The following is a 25,517-nucleotide window of genomic DNA, read 5'->3' as shown; positions in this document are numbered from 1 at the left end:
TACGGTTCATGAGATCCAGCCTGGTGACAGATGAACAGACAAAGAGACGGATCACAGCGAAGTCTTAGTAATAGTAATGCAATTACAATTACTTTCAATATAATTAATTCAATTTCTTTCAATCAATTTTTCGTGTTATGGCTCCATCAAGGTGTTGATGATTCTGCCAATGTCCAATATATCTTTATTTTCGAACGAACCTGTTTAATATGACACTGACACTGACATACAGCTGATTGTCAATGTCATATCACTGTTAATATATGGTCATTCTTTTAGATAACGTTTCAACTTTTGCAGTTCCTAATTTACAATTAATTTTAAAACTACCTATTTAATCAAGTGATTTAATATATTTACTGGCCACATAAATATATTTGATTAAAATTGTAAATATTTTTACAATCCATCTAAGTTTGATTAAATTTATTATAGTATTCTAATATTTCAAATACAAGAAGTTGCGTGCAACGAAAAAGAAACAAAACGTGGAAAGAGCCTACATTATTTAGCTTGTTTTATTTTCCCGTTCTTAAGACTTTGAGGATAGGTACTTAAAAAACGTTTTATTAGTACCGAATAAATCGGCCAATAACTAGATTTAATGAAAGGTTTCAGTGACCATTTGTCACTGTACTAAATCCTATTACTAGTGTCGCCACTCGCTAGCGACAACAGACGTCAAAAGCCGGGTAGCCGATACATAACATCTCCAATATTCGGTTTGACCTTCTCAAGGTGACCGATACCGCGGACCAGTTCAGTTGCGCTCAGTCAGAGGACCGTCTCGGCCGCGCAATTTTTAATTGAAAACTCAAGATGAGCGTACAGTCAGATCACGATAAGCGTAAGCAAATCTCCGTGAGGGGGATTGTGGAAGTGGAAAATGTGGCGGAGGTGAAAAAGGCTTTCAACCGCCATGTCCACTACACCCTGGTGAAGGACCGCAATGTGGCGACGCCGAGGGACTACTACTTCGCGCTGGCGCACACCGTACGTGACCACCTTGTGTCCCGTTGGATACGCACGCAGCAGTATTACTATGAGAAGGACCCCAAGGTAATTGATATTTGCGAAGTCATGATGTTTTGTTTACTGTCCAAGATAGACAAAACCAGTGTAGATAGCTACCCACATTTTTAGTTCATTGATAATCATATGTTATAGGAGTAATACAATTAATTCCTTGGTCACTTAAATAAATAAATATTATAGGACATTATTACACAAGTCCCACAGTAAGCTCAATAAGGCTTGTTTTGTGGGTAGTTAGACAACAATAGATATAATATATAAGTAATTATAAATACTTAAATACATAGAAAACACCCATAAGTCATGAACAAATATCCATGCTCATCACATGAATAATTGCCCTTGCCAGGATTTGAACCCAGGCGGGACCATCAGCTTCATAGGCAGGATCACTACCCACTTGGCCAGCCTGGTTGTCACTTCCTGTTAATAAGGCAATAAATAGTTCAGGGGAAAATGTTAATTGAAACAGGATTGAATAGGAAGAGGAATTGATTGAAACAGGAATGTTCCCATGTAGGGCTGCCATCCGTCCGGGTTTTCCTGGATTTGTCCTAGTTTGGAGGCCGTCCGGGGGAGGGGGGAGGGGGGTGAAAACCTGGACACTTTTCATGTAAGGAAGCACTTAAAACTACATGTAAAATTAAAGGTCTTGTTTTTTAAAAATATTATTTTCGGACTCGTCTGGGGAAAAAATGCGATTTACGCCAAATGTCCGGGTTTTTTTGAATCTTTGTCTGGGCTTAGCGAAATTCGAGATGGCAGCCCTATTCTCATGTTAAACTTAGCAATTTTAAAACAGAGTAAAAGTGCCTGCTACAGCAGAATTTTCTCAAATAACTTGGTGATTATGAGATAAAATATAGTTGGGTACCTGAAACTAATATTTATGCTTATGTTTTAAATATTGTAAGGGCCAGAATTCTGCCTAGGCCCACAAGGCTTGGGGATGAAGACCCCCCCCCCCCCCCCCCCCTATTTTGTTTATACTTCTGGTATTAAATGGGAATGCCTTAAGCAACATAATAATACTTAATACTTTTATAACCAAACTCTGACTGCTTGGAACTGTGTCTTCAGAGTTAGAAATTACTAGTTAACACATTCGCTATGTAATGTGTAAATTACTAAAGAAAAAAAATACCTCCAGTGGCTCTTCTTTCTTAACACAAGTCAAAAATATTCAATAGAATTGTTATATCCACAATTTAAAACTTTATTGTAACATTTTGCTTGCTGTGGTTCTCTTCTTTTAAACTACAACTCTGTAATGCCCAACAGCGTGTATACTACCTCTCTCTGGAGTACTACATGGGCCGCTCCCTTCAAAACACCATGATCAACTTGGGCATCCAAGGCACCGTGGACGAGGCCCTGTACCAGCTCGGCCTGGACATTGAAGAGCTGGAGGAGCTCGAAGAAGATGCTGGTCTCGGAAATGGAGGCTTGGGCAGGCTGGCTGCCTGCTTCTTGGACTCCATGGCCACACTTGGCTTGGCTGCTTATGGTTATGGTAAGTCATAATCATAAATGATTCAATTTTGTTTTCTACTTTTCGTTGTGATAGTAAGTTGGTTTTTAGTAAGCATGATCATTTTAAATTAAAGAATGATTATGATATTTACGATGTGCAATTACATTCATAACTTTTGTTTGTTGCATTGTTGCCTCTTAAATTTAAATAATCCACGTGTCAGTCTAGTTTAGCAAAAGGAAAATATTGTATAATATTGTATAGTGTATCACATGTAAACATGGACAGTTTACAAAGAATCTGTCGATAAATCCTCACGTGACCACCGCCAAGAGGCGGGCACAGATGGGACTGATTTGTATGTAGCGCCTATTCTACTACATCTGTGCCCGGCAGGGACAGATGGAAATACACCAATTTGTCAAAAATGGTCAAGTACGCAGTTAAAAACACGTAAAATTAAATTTTTTGCCATAAACTCTATTTGTCATAGAAAACGCGCTGCTGCAGAAAGTTGAAAATAAAACATCAAAATCACTAAAATATGAAGTACCTACTGAATTGGTTGGTGAATCGCACAAATAGTCAACATTCATATAAACTAATTGAGCCGGTTGACAACGGCCGTTGGCGCGCCGCCAATTTAATTGTGTTTCACCAAACTGAGGCTGAACATCTGTAGACATTTGATGTTACAGTCACACTATTGCACCCTTTCAAATTGTAGTTACGACTTGTTTAACTTAACTTTACAATTAGTAGATATACGAACATATAACTAATTAGCAAGAGTACGGGAAGCGTTATGAATTTTATGATTATAGCAGTTTTAACTTTTGTGTATCTCTAACTTTTCTAAGTAATATAAATACTATGTTTCATCATAAAATGAAACGAAAGAAATTCTTAGTTGGGTTAAAGTTTCTTGGTAGTCAATTAACTCGACCAACCAACTAAATGCATTAAGAAATTTATTTTTTAATCAACTAATTTATGTATGTGTGTTTGTCTAACTATAAAAGAAAATGTAAAAACTATGTGTCAGAAATAATAGTACATTACGATACAAGTGCGAAAAATAGGAAATTCGAAACGAGTGGCGATAAATTAAAACACGACCGAAGGGAGTGTTTTAAATCGACACGAGTTGCGAATTACCTATTCGCACATGTATCGTACAACGTTTTACAGTACATATGGCCCTTTAAATGTTCGACACAGTAACGTAATATGCTACTTCTCGCACTAGTGCTATAAAGTAGCCCCATATGTACTGTAAAGAATATTTCATTTCATCTGGGGGCACGGTAGTGCCCCCGCCAAGTCGAGCGCGATGTATGTTTACTGTTTAGTAGATGTAGGATGGGTTTGTCTATTTCACTGCCACACTGTAAAATAGCTACGATGAGTTTCTTTTTGAAATTGTGGACAATTCTCAAATTGTGGGGATGCCTCAGGCAAAACTATCCAGTTTTCAGGAATATTTGCCGTAACGTAATAAAAAAAATGAAGATAAACGCGCAAAACTAACCTCAGATGGTGCTGCATAAGTTAAATAAAAACCGGCCAAGAGCATGTCGGGCCACGCTCAGTGTAGGGTTCCGTAGTTACTCTTCCGTCACAATAAGCTAAACTGGAGCTTAAAGTACAGTAAATTGTTAACCAAGGGATGAAACGGTACCTTTCACCCGAGTTTAACAAATAGGCAAATTTGCATACTGATTAGTACCTAATTAAAGTAAGTCTTTTTACTATGAAGGGAAAACTTTTTGCGATAACTCAAAAACAGCTAAACTGATCATGTCCGCTATATTTTTCATTTAATGTCTATCTTAAGCTCTACTTCCACGATTTTTTTCATATTTTTAGGACCTATGGTTCAAAAGTTAGAGGGGGGGGGGGGGGGGGACACATTTTTTTTTTCTTTCGGGGCGATTATCTCCGAATATATTCACTTTATCAAAAAATGTTTCTTGAAAACCCTTATTAGTTTTGAAAGACCTTTCCAACGATACCCCCCACTCTAGGGTTGAAGCAAAAAAAAATTCACCCCCACTTTACGTGTAGGGGAGGTACCCTAAAAAAAATTAAATTTGTAGATTTTATTGTACGACTTTGTCGGCTTTATTGATTTATATATCCTTGCAAATTTTTTAGCTTTCTAGCACTAACGACCACGGAGCAAAGCCTCGGACAGACAGACAGACAGACAGACAGACAGACGGACATGGCGAAACTATAAGGGTTCCTAGTTGACTACGGAACCCTAAAAAAAGATACCATTTTCTTGTTTATGGAACTTGTATGCCCCTTGGTGGGTTTTCAACCTCATTGTAAATGGCAAATTGGTAAGATACTCGTACTTGTCAATATATCTATTTATGTAAACACTTCCTCTCAGTCGACCGACCACGAAATCAATCATAGTCGACTCGCTAAACTTACGTTAGTTATGTATAGTACGAGTAAGCTGCAGTGATAACTGCTGACCCCCCCTGTATAGAAACTTGTTTGCAGAAGGGTCAGTTATCTCTGCAGCTTACTGTACCTACTAACGCGTGTAGTGACTCCAGCTATCACCATTTACATATTTAATGCTTTACAATTGAAAATGTTTTGAATGACTTTAGTGAGGCCAAGAAAACTTAATGTAAATAATAAGATGTGTAAAGTAGTGTAGTACCATACATTCCTTGATAACCGAATTGACATCAAACGCCATCTACTTTAGCTGCAAATTTGCAGCTTTGATATATTGCACTATGGTACCTGCACTAAAGAAGGCCCGGTTCTTAAGCTAGCCTACTTTCAAAATTTCATACTTTTATAACTGAATAGGTTTAAATTTTGCGTCCCTTTCAGGCTCGCTAATAACATAGACAAAACTGCAAGTTTTTTAGCATTACTATACCTTTCTGTATGTATTCGTTATAATTACACAAGTTTACTATAATAGGGCGGATTTCTAAATTATTTTAGCTAAAACCTCAGATCATAGAAAGTACTAGATGGCTGACGGAGGCGTGGCGCGTGTCGCCGCGACATGGCCACATCGTGGCCATACCGGCCCGCCGTAAGACAGTAGCAAATTAGCTGTCATTGAACAATGTGCGCGTCAATTTATTGAAATGCCGAATTATAGCGTTATTTTGTGTCGAAATAGGAGTGCATCCAAAAAGTATAAGGATCGTGGAGTTACATACCACATGTGAGTACATTTTTTTTCACGTATTAGTCAATAAAACCACACATTTTAACAAATAAATCCAGTGACATATGATTTTTCTGAGTCAGACCATGTTGTCATACAAACGCGTGGCAATTTGTCTATGCATTTTACATTGACGCTTTGGCATGGAAAACTATTTGTAGTGTCCTTAGCAACGGCGCAATGCATTAAACCGCTAACGATATTCACAGGGGCATTATTGTTTCTTGGTACGACCGCCAACCGCTCCCTTCATTGACGCCGCGAAGTAGAGTGGTGCTCGTGCATATAATTGATCTTTGATGCGTTATCGATAAAAATGTTTGGATATAGTGTGTATGAAAGTAATTATTTTTCAAGTAACATTTTACAATGATTTTATATGCACCTAATGTTTAATTTATTACTTATTAATTTGGATTAAAAATCGAATAGGTAAGCAAAAAAATAAACTGATTTAATTAAGTACAATTTATTTATAACATTATAGTTTATACCTATAAGTATATTTTATTCAGGTTCTTAGCAACGATTCGAATATCTGCACTAGGTATAATCAAATATGTTCATGATTGCAATTTTTTTCAGTTTCCCAAAAAATCCCAGTATTAAAGAAAAATGGATAGATGCTACAGGCAGAGGCCCTAACTGGTTTACGAGCGAGAAAAGTGTTATTTGTTCGGATCATTTTCAAGAAAAATGTTTCCAGTTACACTTCGCCACATTTATATAACGATAGAATATAAATATGTTTAAAATAATAGTATATTGTATACTTAGTCGATCCAAAAGTTCTATCACAAAGATTTTTACTGATAATTATGATTACTCTTTCCTTATTATTCGTACATATGATTTAAAAGCTTATTTAATGGTGCATTATACTTACAATATAATTTACTATAACTTGCTTTCGCAGTTCTTCATAACTCTATGTAACGTGCTGGAATTGCTTTCAATTGGTGACGAAATATGCTATAATAAACTGAAACTATTTTTTTAATGAAGCGCTCGCGTCTAACGACAATCCCAAAGTAAACAATTAAACAAACATTACATCAAATAATGACTAAAATTTAAACCAATTTGATAAGTTAAGCATAAACAAGCTTTCGCATCATGGTACATGTCTTTTTTTAATTAAAAGCTTTGTATTACATTTTATCAGTAAAAACCTTTGTGAGAGAACTTATGGATCAACTAATATACCTTACACGTACCTTAAAATTCTTAGCTCGTAAATAAGGTCAAAACATTTAAAGGAATATAAATTAAGTCTATGGCAATTATTACTTAAAACAAAAATGTCAAAACTCTAAGGTCAAGTTCAGAACATGTAAAATATCGATATCTCTATCGAATTGTCCTCACTCTAGTGCCGCCGCTCTAGGCTCCTACACCGCGCGGTTTGGCCAATCACAGCGCGTGAGTTTGTTGTCTGGCCACGCCTTTAATGATGTGGTGGGGGACAGTTGGAGACAGCGAGACTCGTTGAAATTATGCTTCGTTATAAATCTCCTTACTTCTTATATCTATGGCTAAAACTTATAAGAAAGATATTCAAATTATTTTTAAATTACCCACGATCATATTCTTATTTATTTACATTCATTTGAATAATTTTATTTAACCATGATCGGTATGTAATGATGTAAAATACACAATGTAAATAATAATTCTATCAAATAAAAAAAAGTAAAAAAATGCACACCATTTTTATCGGAAATAACAAAGAAAGTTATTTATAGGTTTCAATTTCACTAAGTAAATATTTGTCAGGTCAATATGCGTTCTTAACTCGCGTGATACTTCTATCTCGCATTATTAGAATTTGTGAGTCATCCATGTTACTATCGTGTAACAGTAATGTAACCCTTGACCTCTTGACTACACCTGCGTTGTGGCGACGTGATAACGAGTTGGTGGGCATTCTAATTTATATAGTGTTAAAAATATCTAAGACCATAAACGATTTGGTTTCAATACGCAGGTCCACACAGAATGAATCGCCTCGCGAGGAAATTGCCGCGCACTGGTGAGGCCCGTTTCCACCGACTGAACTGCTTCGCGCGGCAATTTCCTCGCGAGGCGGCTCGTTTTTTTAAATATTATACTACGTCGGTGGCAAACAAGCATACGGCCCGCCTGATGGTAAGCAGTCTCCGTAGCCTATGGACGCCTGCAACTCCAGAGGAGTTACATGCGCGTTGCCCACCCTAACACTCCGCACCCTCGTTGAGCTCTGGCAACCTCACTCTCCGGCAGGAACACAACTACTATGAGTAGGGTCTCGTGTTATTTGGCTGCGGTTTTCTGTAAGGTGAAGGTACTTCCCCAGTTGGGCTCTGCTATACATCTGGAATGACATCCGCTGTGCTGTGCCCTACCACACAAAGCGATATGACATTCACTATGCCCATACCTCTCTTGTGAATCCGCCTAATCGATGAATTAGGTTGTCATCTGATCCAAGCTTGAAGCTTGAGGTCTTAAGTGCCGTTTTTAGGTCAGACAAACTTATTACGTTTTGCGTCCAGCCAATTATTACATAGCCGAAAGACGCTCGCCACTCAGCCCGTACGCTAACACTAAAATGATTGACGGTAGCATTATCCCACAGGTATAAGGTACGAGTACGGTATCTTCGCGCAGAAGATCGAGAACGGCGAACAGCAGGAGGAGCCTGACGACTGGCTCCGTTATGGCAACCCGTGGGAGAAGGCTCGTCCCGAGTTCATGCTACCCGTTAACTTCTACGGACGGGTCGTCGACACTCCGCAGGGAAAGAAGTGGGTCGACACACAGGTAGGTTGACGACTGATCGCTACGGCAACCCGTAGAAGTCTCGCCTCGAGTGCATGCTGCCCGTCAACTTAACGGACGGGTCGTCGACACCCCGCAGGTCAAGAAGTGGGCCGACACATAGGTAGGTTCTCGACTGGTCGCTACGGCAACCCGTAGAAGGCTTGCCTCGAGCTCATGCTGCCCATCAACATAACGGACGGGTCGTCGACACCCCGCAGGGCAAGAAGTGGGTGTCTAATGCGGACTGTACACACTCGTCGAGACACCCCAAGACAGGCCGAGAACGAGTGTGTACATACTGCTCCCTTCTCGTCTGGCTGTTCCTCGTCTGGTCTCGCGGTTCTCCGATTGGATCGGAGCGTTGCCGTGACTCGGCGAGAGACTCGACGTGTGTACTGTGAAGGTTGGAATGGAAACCTTCACAGTCTTTTTGATGTTTCCAACCTTGCTTTGCAGCAACAGTACTTGAGAGAGAGTTACAGTACAGCCGGCATAATACTTGTTGTAGTTTGTCAGTATAGTAGAAATTTTAGCAGAAGTGACAAAAAGTTGTTTATGTGTGTACATTGCCCGTATCAACATTTTTGACCTTGACTTAGTCAAACAAACAAAACTCACTAATTACTACCACAAGTTCAGTCAGAGCCATAATAGATCGTATACTAATAATAAAACAAGGTTAATTTTTGATTCATATTTATTTGCAATTAGTGATTTTTGGTTGTCACCTGACGATATGCATTAGCAAAATTATAAATCCTAGGATAAAACTGCTGAACTTTGTAATCTGCGCAAAATCTCGCTTACTCCAGTCTAGAGGACGCCCCGACCTTCAAATGTCAAAAGAAATTTCGCACTAGTAGACCAATACACACAAATCGTCTATTTTTACTAGAAGCCAACGACCCACGGCGTGGTTATGAGCGATGATAACGTGGCGCTGTCGTGAGGCGAGAGTGGTCAGTGAAATGAGATAACTTATCTACTTATACATTATTACGTCAGTATTAGAGGAAGTTGATCGTGTGTTTGTGATAATATTATTGGTACTTCATTATTAATGAATGGTTTCTGTGTGCATAAGGTCAATATTATATCGTCTTCCGGGGTTAAGGTGACTAGTAATGCTTTGATGAAAGATGGATCTTGTCTTGTTAGCAATTTATGACAATATATAAATTTATTTATTATTATTACAATATATTTACCCAGCATTACAGTTCGCACCAAAGCGCTGGCAAATTTATACATTGAAAAATTTATAAATTTGCCAGCGCACATTTATACAATGAAAAATACATAATTATTGAATTATAATTAAGTCATGCAAAGATTATAAATTAAAAATATGTCAAGTGGTTTAAAATATGCAATTATATAATTTCGTGTCAAACAATACGATAAACAGTAGAAAACAAGAAACCCATCTGTTAGCAAACACATCGCAGTCAGGGGCTGATGACGTGATGACAAGAACGCGTTAATCGTCCCGAGGGCTCGGAGAATTGGAGAGTGTCTGCAGGAAACTGTACGTGCAATAGGAACGGCTAAAAGACTAGGGCACCGCGGCCTGAGCTGGTTCTTAGGCACGAACGGTACCGAAAGTCTTAAAAGTCTTGTTATATAAATATGATACCTAGGTTTTAGTTGGCCCTACTCGGAAAATCTATCTGGTGGCGGAGTTACTAAACATTCAATGTTGCCTAGGGATTAACTTATCAGAGCCGAGCCTCATATTGTCACTAACTTACCTATTAGAAAAATAAATTACTAAAATCTACGGTTACTAAAAATCTCTGCAATTTATTAGCGATAAAAATAGAAAAGAATTAAATTACGCCTGTAATCTGCCGTAAAATGTATTTCACGAATAGAAAATGTTCCAGTACATATCTACATAATAAGATACAATCAGGTTAGATACGAAAGGTTATAACAAAAATGTTTTCACCACACCAGCTGGCAAAGACTCCCTGGATTATTCAAAAACGAATGAGGAAGTTGCATTTTATCCACATGTGGGGCAAATTTTGAGTTGTTTACTTATGTTGGCTGGTAGAATTGACTTTTAAATGATGATTTTGAATGAAATATTTATCATTAATCAATAACGGTAATTTGGATTTGATTTGGTTTGATTTTATTTGATATTTTACAGTTAGTATTTTCTTCGCCTTGTGTGCTTCGTCGCTTTTGCGTGGTGAAAAATTTTAAGTTTCACTTTGTGGCAAAATTTGTTTGACAACTTTGCCCCCTTCTAAAACAAATAACTATTAGTGCTTAAGTAGACGTTTTGTCAGTTTGTCACAGTGAACCGTGGATTGCTTGCCTACTTATATTTTCCTTCTAAACAAGGATCTACATGTATTAAATTACTTAAAACGGCCAAGACTGACTAGGGCATTAGGTTACCAAGATTCATTTCAAAGTACGAGTAATTAACTCCTGACATTGAGATGGCTTAAAATAGAATGCGTGAATGTGTATATATATGTATTTAGCGCAAATGCATCAAATTTTAAAGATCGGTTAAGTATGTACGTACGTGTAGATCTTAGTTTAAATTACATTTACACACGCAATTGGTACGATGTCATGTTTTAAACTCCTACGGCGGGCGTCAACTTAATAGAAACCCGACCTTGCAGAGTCGCTAGAGGAGATGTATCCGAGCGTTAGATTACATGTACTTTGGGCACTTCGATATGATGGCGTCTGTACCTACGAGTACTATTGAAAATTGTATGAAATTGGTTAAGGTTATATATGATCGATTTTTTAACTTAGTGTTAAAATATATGTCTACGGAATACTTGATTCTCATATGCGTTGTAGGTCAAATCGAGGTGATCCACGAAATAAAATAAAAAAGTACTTTGTAGAGAAATCATTGTAGATTATGTATCAATGTCAAGAAAATATTGTAGATTATGACCACATTCATTTGGATGGATTAATTGTCAACACTAATGTTCACGCAGGGATCGTACTCAAGCGGTTTGATAACATGATTTTTAATACAGTGGTAGGTATATATGTAATGGGTTGACCTGACGAATTATCTATTTCTTCATATCATATAGAATAATAGTTAATGTACGTACGATAAATCACATAACCTTTGATATAACTAATGGTGAATGCCTCCACAGCAGTAACTGGGTCATGTATTACTACTATCTATAATTTACAACAATAATATATGAAACGTTAAACCAGTATTGTACCTGACAAGGTTATAAAATATTTTCATAATTTAACAGGTTCTAAGTTTAAGTCCTAAAGTCGACCTAAGAGGAGACCGGAATACATTTTTCAGCAACTGGAAAGAATTGCGCTAAATCGGGAGAATTATAATTCCAGGGCCTTGTTCAGCAGTCGGACACTTTGTAGGCTGAATAAAACAATAAGTCAAATCGTGCTCTCTCTCTCTCTTGTTGGTCGTACTAATCCTTGTATGACCAACGAGAAAACTAAGGACGTATATATTTGCTTAGTTAATAACATGCTCAGCTTGAGTGTCGCCAACAAGTTCCGTTTGTCGCAGGTGGTGTTCGCGATGCCGTACGACAACCCGATCCCCGGCTACAACAACAACGTAGTGAACACCCTTCGCCTTTGGTCTGCTAAGAGCCCTATCGACTTCAACCTCAAGTTCTGTAAGTACCTACTACCTACTCCTAAGTTTTAATAAACACATGGACAGTATTTGATGTATTTTATGATCAGGCTTAGACTACATTTTGATGTCTGTCATGGTCATATTAATCATATTTTATAAAAAATCTTTTTCATTCTGTAGGAGTTGACCGTACTCATGATATTCACCCTCTAATTGATATCTTCGTAACATTACCGACCGACGTCGGGTCACGTGACTCGACCCGTCTAGAGGATATACGGAGAGCATTTTCTGACAATATGCGCCGTTATAAGCTATCGGCACGATCGCCTGGGTAAGGTATAATTATGTATGAATACTGCGTCACTTAAAGAAATGCCGGAGTATTTATAGACATAATATTAATAGCGCAGCACAAACAACATGTGTAAACAAATAAAATATCAATGTAAACAAACTTATTTAGAGATTCGAATTTTTAAGTCCAAGATATTTTAATTGGCCATGCCAAAAAAACATTTAGGGCCAGTTGCACCAACCGCAAATGACGGACTGATTAACGCCACAGAGACTGATTCATGATGATGATGATGGCACATTAGTAACATTTTTTAACTTTTCAGTTAACTCCGGCGACTACATCCAAGCCGTGCTCGACCGTAACGTGGCCGAGAACATCTCCCGCGTGCTGTACCCCAACGACAACTTCTTCGAAGGCAAGGAGCTCCGCCTCCGCCAGGAGTACTTCATGTGCGCCGCCACCCTGCAGGACATCATCCGCCGCTACAAGTCCTCCAAGTTCGGCTCGCGAGAGGCCGTCAGGACCACGTTCGACAGCCTCCCAGAAAAAGTAGCCATCCAGCTCAACGACACCCACCCGGCTCTGGCCATCCCGGAACTTCTAAGAATCCTCATCGACCAGGAGGGTCTTCCCTACGAAGAAGCGTGGAAGCTCGTCACTAAATGCTGCGCGTACACCAACCACACCGTCCTGCCTGAAGCGCTGGAGAGATGGCCCTGCTCCATGTTGGAGAACGTCCTCCCCAGACACATGCAGCTCATCTATCATATCAACTTCCTCCATCTACAGGAGGTCGAGAAACGCTGGCCGGGCGATGCAAACCGTCTCCGCCGCATGTCTCTGATAGAAGAGGAGGGAGAGAAGCGAGTGAACATGGCGAACCTCTGCGTCGTCGGCTCTCACGCCGTCAACGGCGTCGCCGCTATCCACTCCGAGATCCTCAAAGCGACCATCTTCAGGGACTTTTACGAAATGTGGCCTGAGAAGTTCCAAAACAAGACCAACGGAATTACCCCCCGCCGTTGGTTGTTGCTGTGCAACCCTGGGTTATCCGACCTTATTTGCGACAAGATCGGTGAAGAATGGACGGTGCACCTTGAGAAGCTGCAGGGCTTGAAGCGCTGGGCTAAGGACCCTGGCTTCCAGCGAACAGTGATGAAAGTCAAGCAGGAGAACAAGTTGAGGCTGGCGTCTTTGATCGAGCGTGACACTGGGGTTAAGATCAACCCGGCATCCATGTTCGATGTGCAGGTACGCTAACTGCCTATACACCCATTGTACCCAAATAATATTTATAAAACTAACATAAATGTCTGAAATAATCGATGGCTTTTTAGACTTGAGAAGCGTTTATGAATAACGCCGTTATTATTGATTATATTATCAGGTGAAGCGTATCCACGAGTACAAGCGGCAGCTGCTGAACATCCTGCACGTGATAACGCTGTACAACAGGATCAAGCGCGAGCCGTCGGCGGCCGTGACGCCGCGCACGGTCATGATCGGGGGCAAGGCCGCGCCCGGGTACTACATCGCCAAGCAGATCATCGCGCTGGCGTGCGCCGTGGGCAACACCGTGAGTACCGGCGGACAAACTACTGAAAACTCGTAAACACAAAGTCCACCAATGATCTTAGAGATCCCAGGTATTAAAACGGTATTTTGATTGACCAATCGCATATGACCCGCCTGATGGCAACTCCAGAGGAGTTACATGCGCGTTGCCGAACCTAACCCCCCCCCCCCCCCCCCCCCCCCTCGTTGAGCTCTGGCAACCTTACCGGCAGGGACACAACACTATGAGTATAGTCTAGTGTTATTTGGCTGCAGTTTTCTGTAAGGTGGAGGTACTTCCCCAGTTGGGCTTTGCTCTAGATCTGGAATGACATCCGCAGTGCTGTGCCCTGATGACAATCACAATGCCCATACCTCTCTTTTGGACGTAGTTTAAGGACGTACCCGGGTCCCCTGCCTAATCTATTTGGTTTCGTACTGGACATCTGAGTTATGATTTGTGTGGACATTATATGGCAAAAAAGGCTTAGAAAGTCACTCACAAATCCATGCCGATGACGTCACACACAAAACTACAATTATTCATATATTCCAGGTGAACAATGACCCTGACGTGGGCGACAAGTTGAAGCTGATCTACCTGGAGAACTACCGCGTGACCCTCGCCGAGAGGATCATGCCCGCGGCTGACCTCAGCGAGCAGATCTCCACTGCCGGTACATTGTCATTGTAGTCATTTACATTCAGGTGAACAAGGACCCTAACGTGGACAAGCTGGAGCTGATCTACCTGGAGAACTACCGCGTGACCCTCGTGGAGAGGATCATGCCCGCGGCCGACCTCAGCGAGCAGATCTCCACTGCCGGTACATTGTCATTGTAGTCATTTACATTCAGGTGAACAAGGACCCTGACGTGGACAAGCTGAAGCTGATCTACCCGGAGAACTACCGCGTGACTCTCGCCGAGAGGGTCATGCCCGCGGCCGACCTCGGCGAGCAGATCCACTGTCGGTACCTTGGGATTTTAGTCATTTACTAGAGTACCGGTCTACTTTGTAACATGGCGACTCCCGACTAGTAACAACCATGTGAATTTTTACTTGGAATCCCCTACAATCTATCGCGAGAGAAGAAAACCTCGGATCTCTCGCAAGACATCAACTCCTGTCGAAGTCCAAGTAGCAATGTGAATGTGTAGCGTTACCATAATGCACTCGCAGAGCGCCTATGATTGCTGTATCATTAACTCAAGGAATGCTCAGTTCTTTACTTAAGCCTCTTGTGCACCCTGATTGCCAACAATAAAAAGAATTGCAGTGACCTAAACGGCTCGGATATTCAAAATGCTTGACTGCGCTTTGTCTATGACGTGTGCTGTGTCTGTGATTATATTTCATGGCAGACTATGCCTGAAATACATTTTCCAAAAAAAAAAATAACTATATGCACTCTTCCAGGTACCGAGGCTTCTGGCACTGGCAACATGAAGTTCATGCTGAACGGAGCGCTCACCATCGGCACCATGGACGGCGCCAACGTCGAGATGGCCGAGGAGGCTGGCGAGCACAACCTGTTCATCTTCGGCATGAGGGTTGATGACGTTGAGGCGCTGCATAAGAAGGGGTGAGATTTTTGACTGCCGAATGTGCAAGCGCCACTTCGAAATATAGCGTTGCGAACGCTGTAACGAGATGCACTTGCGGTGAATTTTCAGTCGTCTTCAAAAAGGACTTTCTATTGTTTTTAATGGATGTTTCCAGATGTCTCGAAGATAGTTAGATGTGTTTGGATTGTTAACCCTTATACTTCAAAGTTAGTACATTATTGAATATACATAACTTTGATTTTCAAGAAATATAACAGTCCATCTTAAAAAATAATAATTAATCTAATATTTTTTTCTAGCTACAACGCGTACGAGTACTACGAGCGCAACCCCGAGCTCCGGCAGTGCGTGGAGCAGATCCGCAGCGGCTTCTTCTCGCCGGGCGAGCCGGGCCGCTTCGCGCACATCGCCGACGTCCTGCTCCACCACGACCGGTTCCTACACTTGGCCGATTTCGACGCTTACATCGAGGCGCAGCAGCGCGTCTCTGATGCCTACCAGGTAATTGCATATATCGCAGTAGTATGGTTTGTAGCGGGTTCTTGTCGGGCGAGCCGGGCCGTTTCGCCCACCTGGCTAACGTACTCCTCCATCACGTTCGGTTCCTACACTTGGCTGATTATGACGCGTACATCGAGGCGCATATATCGCACTAGTATGGTTTGCAGTAAATTCTTCTCGCAGGGCGAGCTGGCTAATATACTCACGCGTAGCAGTGTGTGTGACTAAGGTGTACCAGAAGAATACACATATCGCACTATTATGGTTTGCCGCGGCTTCTTGCCGGGCTGCTTCGTTCTAGCTCACCTTGCCCATGTATTTCTCCAGCACGTTCGGTTCTTTCAGCTGGTCGATTATGACGTTTAGGTATATGGAGGTATGGTTACAATGTACATTTACAGTACATATGGTGCTACTTTACCGCACTAGTGCGAAAATTAGCATATTACGTTACTGTGTCGAACATTTAAAGGGCCATATGTACTGTAAAACGTTGTACGATACATGTGCGAATAGGTAATTCGCAGCTCGTGTCGATTTAAAACACTCCCTTCGGTCGTGTTTTAATTTATCGCCACTCGTTTCGAATTTCCTATTTTTCGCACTTGTATCGTAATGTACTATTATCGTTCGAGTATGGTTTGTACTGTAATAACGTTTGCAGTGAATATTTACGTACGTCAAACTATCACAATATATATTCCTTAGAATTTACTTACGTGTACTTTTAAGTGCAATTGTATATTGTGAGATAAATAAATCGTATTGTATTACGAGTATTGTAATGTGTTATCCACCTCATTTATGTTGGTTTTTGCTATGTACTTAATTAAAAAATATCTTTGAAAGCACAAAAAAATGTTTGGTATCTTTTCCGTTACTGTTACAAAAATAATGTATCTATAGTCAAGTCGCGTATTGACTTATGCATTAATTCCAGGACCAGGCGAAGTGGGCGGAGATGGTGATCGAGAACATCGCGACGTCGGGCAAGTTCTCGTCGGACCGCACCATCGCGGAGTACGCGCGCGAGATCTGGGGCGTCGAGCCCTCGTGGGAGAAGCTGCCGTCGCCGCATGACACCGTCTAAACATCGTTCCTCCATAGCCTCCACTCAGCAGCAGAACTGTACTTTGGCAAGAGTAGCTTGTCAGAAAACGGCGCCGTAACTAAGAGATTATATATAGAGAAATCGACCCGCCGTGACTCGGGTGAACGAGTGTTGAGGCATCTGCTGCGAAAGCAGTGGATGCTGGTTTGATTCCAGCCCGGAGCACGAAAGGCCTTGGTCATGTTTTTTTCGTATACGACATCTATTTCACATTATAGTCGTTTGTCGGTTGACCATAGTCAGATGGAATCATACTGTCTTTTATTTTACTCACTCTTATATTATCATAACAATAAAGTGTTCAGTTCATTCTGAATAAATAATCTCGCTTAGCAACTTCTGCTGCTGATTGTACATATCTGGCGATTGCGCCGTTTGGGAATCCCTCTCGCAATAAACGCACCCGGCAGACGAAATGACCGCGTGTGAGCGAGTCTTTTTCGAATAGATGCATTCGTCAGATCCGGACGCACTTTGAGACAGGAATGAATTGACTCTCCAAATTAATCGGAGATGTATTGCTTCTCTTGGTGTGTTTTATTATTCCTATGATGATGAGTGGTGATCTTATAATATAAAGATATAAAGGCTCTATAAGTCCTTAATGAACGAGTTTAAATTATTAAACTAAAATTAAAGAGTAAACTACTTTTACAATATCAACTAAATACATGTTGAACATCGTCTTAAAGTAATTTTGAAAGGCGTATATTGTTAGAAAATTCTTACAAATAAATTTATCGTGTTTATAATGTTGGCTATATTTCTATCCTTCTAGTCTTAACTGTATCTGTGTCTGTGTAGGCAAACTTTAGAGCAGCTTTTAGTGACCTTTTCACAACCATTTGACTTTATTACTAAATTAAAAAGTTTGAATCACTTTGAACCATCAATTTCTTTTGATATGATTATTTAAGACATTGGTAAACTGAAAAACAAACGAAGCTTAAAACTTAAGTTGCCATCCTGGTGGCTTGAGTTGGTCGTTTGTCGCCTTTCGTATTGAATCCGTTTTTATTATCGATTTCAACAATGACCGCCATTTAGAGACTATTGGCTTGCACTCGATTAGATCGCGATTTTGGTAGCTATGTTTGGTTCTTGTGTATTGAGTAAGAGTTGATTGTAAGAAAACCTATTGAGATTATAGTATGGAACTTTATAAATAACTTTGTAGAAGTTATACACACCAGTTTTAGAGTAAGAAAAGTGCATAATAGATAGTTAAAATTTATATTCGCTTAAATTATGTTTGAATGTTATTTTTATACTATTATGTCAGCGTAAATATTTTTGAGAATTTATTGTTGTGCCATAACTAAAAGATAAAATTATATTTATTAACGATTTTATTTATATTGTCCAGGCAGTTCCTCGATGTTTGCGGTGATTGTATTAGGTATTTTATTTGATGGAGTGTGAGAAAACGAACTATACATACATATAATGTATTTTAAACATATTTTTTATATAAATGCAATAAATAGGTAAAAATAAACTAATAACCAGACTTAATTAATCTTCCAACTCACAACTTTTTGATATTTTTCTGTATGAAGTCAATGAACAATTATTAGAAAAATAGTTATAGTGAAATTTTAAATCTTTTTATCAGTTTCTATAGTTTTATATAAAATATAGTATATTATAACAAAATACTGCCATATGTATTGTTAGTGTGCTGTTATGTTACTCTTTGCAATTTTATTTTTAATAAACTATTAACATTATTCTAGTATTTTAATTTATGATATTAAAATTTTATATTATAAATTTTAAATTAAAAAATCGGCCATAAGCATGTCGGGCCATGCTGAGACCGGTCTGTCAGAATAGCCTAAACGGGGGTTTTAGTAAGTATCATGTACTTACATTACAAGCATAAAAGCAAATACTTTCGCAGCGCTTTGTACGTCTTTTTACTAAGAAGAAAAAAGTTTTTGCAAAAACTTATAAACAGCTGGATCGATCATGATTGCTATAGTTTTCTTTGAAAGTATTTATTCAGCTTTTGTTTAACGATTTTTTTTCATATTTTTTGGACCCATGGTACAAAAGTTAGAGGGAGGGGTGGGGGGTGGGAACACATTTTTTCTTTCGGAGCGATTATTTCCGTAAATATTTACTTTATCACATCGTTATTTGAGACCCTTATTCGTGTTACCAGTATTTTTTTTCCCTTTATTATTCTGCCATTGCCACATACAGGGATTACAGGATGCGTGTGAATATGGCAATTATGGCACGAACCTCGAAATCGCGAAAAAATATTTTTCACCTCAGCAGCTCGAACAAACCTACTTTCGTCACTCCAGGAAGTAAGACAAAGTAGCTTTTTAATTTAGTGAAGGCCATGAATACAGGAATAAAAACTTTACTTGATGTTCAAAGTTCAAAGTGTTGAATTTATGTTTATGTTGAATTTTTTTAACCTTTATGTTCTCTCTACTGAGATGAAAAGTTGTATGTGTCACACGAGAGCAAAGTTATTTTACATCTCGTGTTTTTGAGTCCCTCGCTACGTTCAAAATTCTAACTTAGAATCACGAGCGAAGCGAGCAATTATAGAATCTTTCGCTTACTCGGGACTCAAAATCAACACTCGCAACAAAAACTAACTTTCCTCTCTTGTTACACAAATAACTATAGCTTTTCCATAGAAAAATCGACATGTAATCAAACAAACTGTAACCTTTCTTATGCGCCTCACAAAAATTTGATCATTTATTTTATTTAGCAACCATGACATATTCATGTTTAAATTAAATTTGGTTCAATTGTATGTATGTGGAGCAGATCTGCTCCTAAGCATACCAAAAGGTAATGAAACATTCAATTTTATTTTCGCGATTTCGGGGCTGGCCTTAAAGTAAAAGTTACTCAGTATAAAGTAATATTCACCTCGCAAAATAAGGGTAAAGGTTGGAAAAACATTCTGTGTAGGACATCGTATTAGGATTTATGACGTAATCAACGATAATTGTGAATTGTGCTCACCGTCACCACACCAACGACATCTATGGAGCCCACCAAAAACAAAAAGGATCAGGGGGTCCTTTTTTTGGCACGGATGATTGTCCATCTGTGCTCAATGGTAGTACGGGTAGTACGCATTACGCAAGGCTGAGCGCTGTCCTGCTTAAATCCTGCGCGCGCAAAAGGGGGTCCTGGCGTCGGCCAAAATCGCAGCGCTTCGGCACATTTCGGCAAAGATCACCCCTTCGTATCTGTAGTGTGCAAGCGAGCGGCACGCTCATCCGTCTCCCTCCACTCGTGTCATTGGCCGATGAATGTTCCTTGAATACCTACTTACTCACTCCGCGTCGGTCTCTCGGGCGGTTCGGTTGTTACCGCCGTCCTTTCGCGAGTGTTGTGCTTTTTAAGTGTTGTGTGCGCTCCGGTGATACACCTCTCCTACCACACAGGTATGATCACGGATGGCTCCCGAAGGATCTTTTGCAGTGTTTTTGTGTTATAAAATCCTTCCCACGAATAAAGCCGGCCGGGCGAATGCGCAAGCACGATCGATAACGAAGTTGTCTTGTCCGTGCTGCCCGATTCGCCGTATCAATTTTATAGATATTAATTCCTTTGCACACACAGTGAATGCTATTTTGTATAGTTGCTGAAACAAAGCGAAGGTATATCCTTTTAATCTTCCACAATATTTAGCCGATTCGATACGATATCATGTGCTCTGGAATCTACGCAGGACGGCAGGACTTGACAGAGCCAAGCCAAATTGGGCTTAAATTGTCTAAATTGACTGCCAAATAGGTATCAAGGCATTGATTTGGACACAGCCGTAATCAAGAAATACCGTGGGTGGAACATTTGGGCATGTCGGTCAAATTTCGCTTTTTTATCGATTCCTAAATCTCTCAGCACCTTAACAATTTTAGAAATCTGCATTATCTATTCGTTTTATTTACAAATGTATGTTTTAAGCGGCAGCATGACTGTATCAAGGTGATTCATGCATTCAAGAAATCCTTGACGGCACATGTTGTTAAGTTCCACGAGCCGCAAGCTCGACGATTTCAATAATGTAACTTATTTTTAAATAACGAATACTTACTTTACTCCTATTGTTTCCAAATCACAAAAGTCTTCTCAAAAGTTTTTTTTTCGAACTGTCAAAACGATTTGCCACTATGGAATTCATATGAAACACTACGAAACACTAGCAAATGACGTCACGGTTAAGTTACTGACTTTTTATAGTTCTATACAAATTATAAAATACAAATAGTGTCTAAAACTAGCTGCTGTCTATGTTTCTTTATTAATGTTGTGTTGCTTTATTTCATGCATGGTGTGAAATAATTTATTTAAAACAATCAAATATCCTATTCCGTAAATTCCGTTACTTTCGATTTGATAGGTTTAGTTGCATTAGGAAAAAGGACGAAAAAGAAAGAATACGCAGTAAACGAATGCTAACAAAACGTTTTAACACAATTTAATACGCCACGCCTTGTTTGTGTAGGTAATTTAGATAGGTAGGTACTGGACTGGACTATCGTGCGCTATATAAATAAACAACCCGAACCGGCCGGCGTTCTTGCTGAACTTTCGCTTTATTGGCAATGGCATGTAGATACAGACCTACAAGTCCTTTGGTAGTATCTGCAAGATTTACTTTGGTTATATATTATACAGACGGTAAATCATCATACACATAGATTCCGGATGCAAAATCAGTGGTATTCTCAATTCTACTAGCTCACATAGTGTCTCAGAATTTTGTTACTTTGATTTAGTGAAGAAGTTGCCTGCCTAATAAAGAGGTCCCTGCCTAATTACCATTCCGTAGGTCCTAATACATCCAAAAGTCCAACGACTCTAAAAAAAAATGTTTTCAAATTCAACTGTTAATAGGGTATGTATTTTTATAGGTACCATCCATAATATGAACAATTTGGTCGCCCTACATTGCTTGTCTAGTTTTGAGTTTCGTCAACTTAGGCGCGTGTACCTATTTGTGTATGTAATCGGTATTATTTTTTTAAATAATACCGATTGCTTGCTAGTCTAGTTTGTCAACATTAAATTTGATTAGCGTTGCTGATTACTGCATTAGAGTCCGTCTAGCCAACTTTGCCTCAAATTGAATAGAAGAAAGTGAGGTAGTGTCATTATAAACGTCATATTTTCATAGAAATGTGAAATTAATGATGGCATTGCCACACTTAGTCATTGCAAATGCCCTGCAGAGTTAGCTTGGTTCGACTCTATCCCACTTTGCAAGGTGAAGCTTTCTGAGAACTTGGAGGATATTCAAGTTTCTGCATCTAAGTTTAGAAAACCTGTAGACCAGGCACCTCTACCCACCTATGCATAAATTTTAAATAGTTTTCTCTCGTTTATAACCAGTAACATTTTTTATAAAACTTCTAAACTGTCAGTTAAGTCAGTCTATTTTTCATTATTCGACAGAAAAGTACGGCGTAGTTTAAGCGCTCCTTGAAAATTTCTCATTTTGTTTGCCCCGTGACTCAATATTTTAATCAACAAAACACATGCCTACGCGAGATCGAAGGTCGTTATAATTCGGAAGGGACCCACCCTCGCCCTTCTGGCCCACCGACCTTCCCCCATTTACCGACTGAGCCCAAACGCGCGTCTGAGGGGTAACGAAATGTATAACAATTCGTTCATATGGAACAGCCCCAACTTACAATCTACCTCTAGCCATAGGGTAATCTAGATCTCTGATATGAGAAGAAACGAATATCTCATCAGATGAGAAAAAGTACGGAAATTTAATTAAGAGTGCACATTGCGCATGGCAGCTTCCCCAGACAGAATGAAAGCGTTTTCACAATGTCCGATCCGACATCGGATGTCGGATGACCCGTGGAAGAAACCAGTCGCTAGAGTGCCCTATGGCGTAAATTTTATTTCTGTATTGATGCTTTGTTTTGTACAATAATTACCTATTCATTTAATGAAAAAAAAAAAAATAGTTATAAAAAGTCACTTTATTACTTCATTGTAGTCGTACCAGATATAGGACCGGGCAATGTGAAAACGGTATGACTGCGTCCGTCGCACGTACGTACTTACATCGTCAATATATTATACAACTCTTTGCAGCACGTAAAACCACGGACATAATATATATTGTAATAATAAGATGTCTATGAAACCGCAAATGATATTATCTATAAAACATAAATAGGTAATCGGTAGTCACTTATAAATTATACTTATAGCTAAACTCCATTCTTATTTAGTTAAGGTGACTGTGGGCAAGACCGGCATACTTTATTTATTTTTTACATTGGAGTATTCTAGCTCCGTTAATTATTCACTTACATGACCGCTTGTAATCACATACGATGAAGAATTTCATAAATAATAGTTAAGCTATAGTGACAGATCATTTTAATCATAAATTAAGCAAAAAAAAATAGTATTTTTAAAAATTCGGCGAGTAGACGGACTTCCCGTGTAGTTTAAGGTAAGTCCGTCTAGTAACGATATCAGCCATACTATGGGTGCTTATGTGTTCGTATTCAAATCCTTACAAAGAATGAAACAAGACAATGAAAAGTGTACTCTAAACTTGTTAATATAGGGTTTAGATTCGAAATAAACACAATTTTTCTTATTAAAAGGTAAGTACTTACGAAAATGGGGTCGTAAACCTTTTTTGGAAAATAATTATACGTACTTATTTTTTGGACTTAATAAAATACCAATAGTCATTTTAAATTTACTCGTTGTTTTAAATTTACGGAGATCAAAGAGGGTTACATAAATAAACTCGTAGTAGTAGCAATTTTAGTATAGTAATAATTTTTAGTTTTAGTAGTTAGTGTCCACATGCATGGCTTTGTCATGTCATGGGAAAACCATTTTCACACACCATGTGACAGAACATATTAGGGGTCAACAATGTAAATTTATAACATCTACTGTACTGTACCATATGTTCTTGTAAAAAAAAAATTATATTACGAACACCGTTTAAGTTTAAATCAAAAAGTGATTGGCAAATCAACCTCCATAACACAAGTAGGTACCCTACATACGTAAATTTTCAGGATAAGTAAGGCGAAGAACCCACGTCACATAGCGGCGTGGCACGCGCGGTACAGCGTTGGCGTGGCGCGTAACCATGTATCACGGTGTAGGCAAAACGCCTAAACCACGATAAGTACAATAAATGTTCCGAAATAAAAAATACGTACGGACTGATATGGCTGCAATGATTTTAATCTTCAAAACTGTCAAGAAAATATGACTACAACCGTATTATAAAATTCAAGAGGAGTAAAAAGGGTAATAATATGTGTCATAGGTATAATAATATAACATATGAAGGCGATGATCATGGGTTCGAATCCCGGTAGGGGCATTTGCTTGTATAATCTACACAGATATTTGTTCCTCCAGTCATGTTTGTTTTTTATGTATTTATCTATATAAGTTTGTATATGTCGTCGCCTAGCACCAATAGTAAAAGCTAAGCTATGCTTAGTTTGCGGCTAATATTTATTTATTTATTTACTTAATAGGTATTTTCTTATTTGTATTTTCGGTTACATAGTGCTGAGGATGAAGAACACATTTCTTTAGTAGTTTCGAGATTAAAATTGTTAATAAACACAAAACACAAACATCATGCGCAATGTCGTAAAGATGCGTATCTGTAGTAACATTATAAAATCGTAATAAATAATATTGGAGCCATTTAACAGTTGGTAACCTCTGATTCAAGGAAAGTCCGGCATATGACGGACTTCACTGGTGCATAGTAGACGGACTTTCCAACTTAGCAAAATTTTAATGTGATGAATGATGGGACGTATAATTACAAAACTAAGCCAGTATCTGATAATTTAAACACATAATAAAGATTGCCGGGTCTTACATTACTTACGTAGTCAATTTCTGGTGCAAAATCTTGTCACAAACTATTTTTAACAATTTTATTTGCAGAGACTGTCGCACTATCACTTCGAGTTCCATACACGTAATGATTTGTTTACGCGGATTGCTCTGAAGTTCGTTGTCACAGCGCCATCTGTTTTAGAGTGAGGGAACAAGCGCGAAAACCTGACTTATTAAATCGACGCCAAAGCGGCAAACGCTTTCTAATTCAAAAGTTATAATGTGTTGACGGACTTGCCTTGTAGACGGTCTTGCCCACAGTGACCTTACAAACATGTCAAGCACAAATTGAAAACTTTCATTCCGTTCATCCACCTCTTCAGTTTTCCAATTATATTTGTTGAAAGCGAGGTCTGCGACTTCATGTGCATAGAGCTCGTTTGGGGGCAATCCCATAGCCCCCATAGGTCATAGGTACGTACAGTTTATTTGTCGT

At 39.2% G+C, this 25,517-nt stretch overlaps 2 protein-coding genes across 51 annotated transcripts in view; both read left to right on the top strand.

Moving 5' to 3' along the window:
• Nucleotides 1-528: 528 nt before the first annotated feature.
• Nucleotides 529-18,909, top strand: LOC133515343 (glycogen phosphorylase). Its single transcript, XM_061847867.1, has 10 exons — nucleotides 529-1,059; nucleotides 2,317-2,548; nucleotides 8,338-8,522; nucleotides 12,070-12,181; nucleotides 12,768-13,696; nucleotides 13,833-14,021; nucleotides 14,556-14,676; nucleotides 15,419-15,584; nucleotides 15,867-16,068; nucleotides 17,009-18,909. Exons 1-10 carry the CDS (start codon nucleotides 820-822, stop codon nucleotides 17,156-17,158), a joined length of 2,526 nt encoding a protein of 841 aa, XP_061703851.1. The 5' UTR covers nucleotides 529-819; the 3' UTR covers nucleotides 17,159-18,909.
• Nucleotides 18,910-20,467: 1,558 nt separating this feature from the next.
• LOC133515338 (cell adhesion molecule Dscam2) overlaps nucleotides 20,468-25,517 on the top strand; it is a 92,622-nt gene continuing 87,572 nt past the window's right edge. For 47 of the 50 annotated variants that reach the window (XM_061847863.1, XM_061847817.1, XM_061847815.1 and 44 more), the window contains exon 1: nucleotides 20,468-20,604. The gene's annotated coding sequence lies outside the window, so the exon portion shown is untranslated. The remainder of the gene's footprint in view (nucleotides 20,605-25,517) is intronic. The other 3 variants (XM_061847865.1, XM_061847851.1, XM_061847862.1) reach the window with 1 other exon arrangement.

Source organism: Cydia pomonella, chromosome 2 (genome assembly GCF_033807575.1).
Source record: "Cydia pomonella isolate Wapato2018A chromosome 2, ilCydPomo1, whole genome shotgun sequence".
NCBI classification, from domain to species: Eukaryota; Metazoa; Arthropoda; class Insecta; order Lepidoptera; family Tortricidae; genus Cydia; species Cydia pomonella.
The sequence above is the reverse complement of the archived record's forward strand: the minus strand, read 5'-3'. Positions and strand labels throughout refer to the sequence as shown.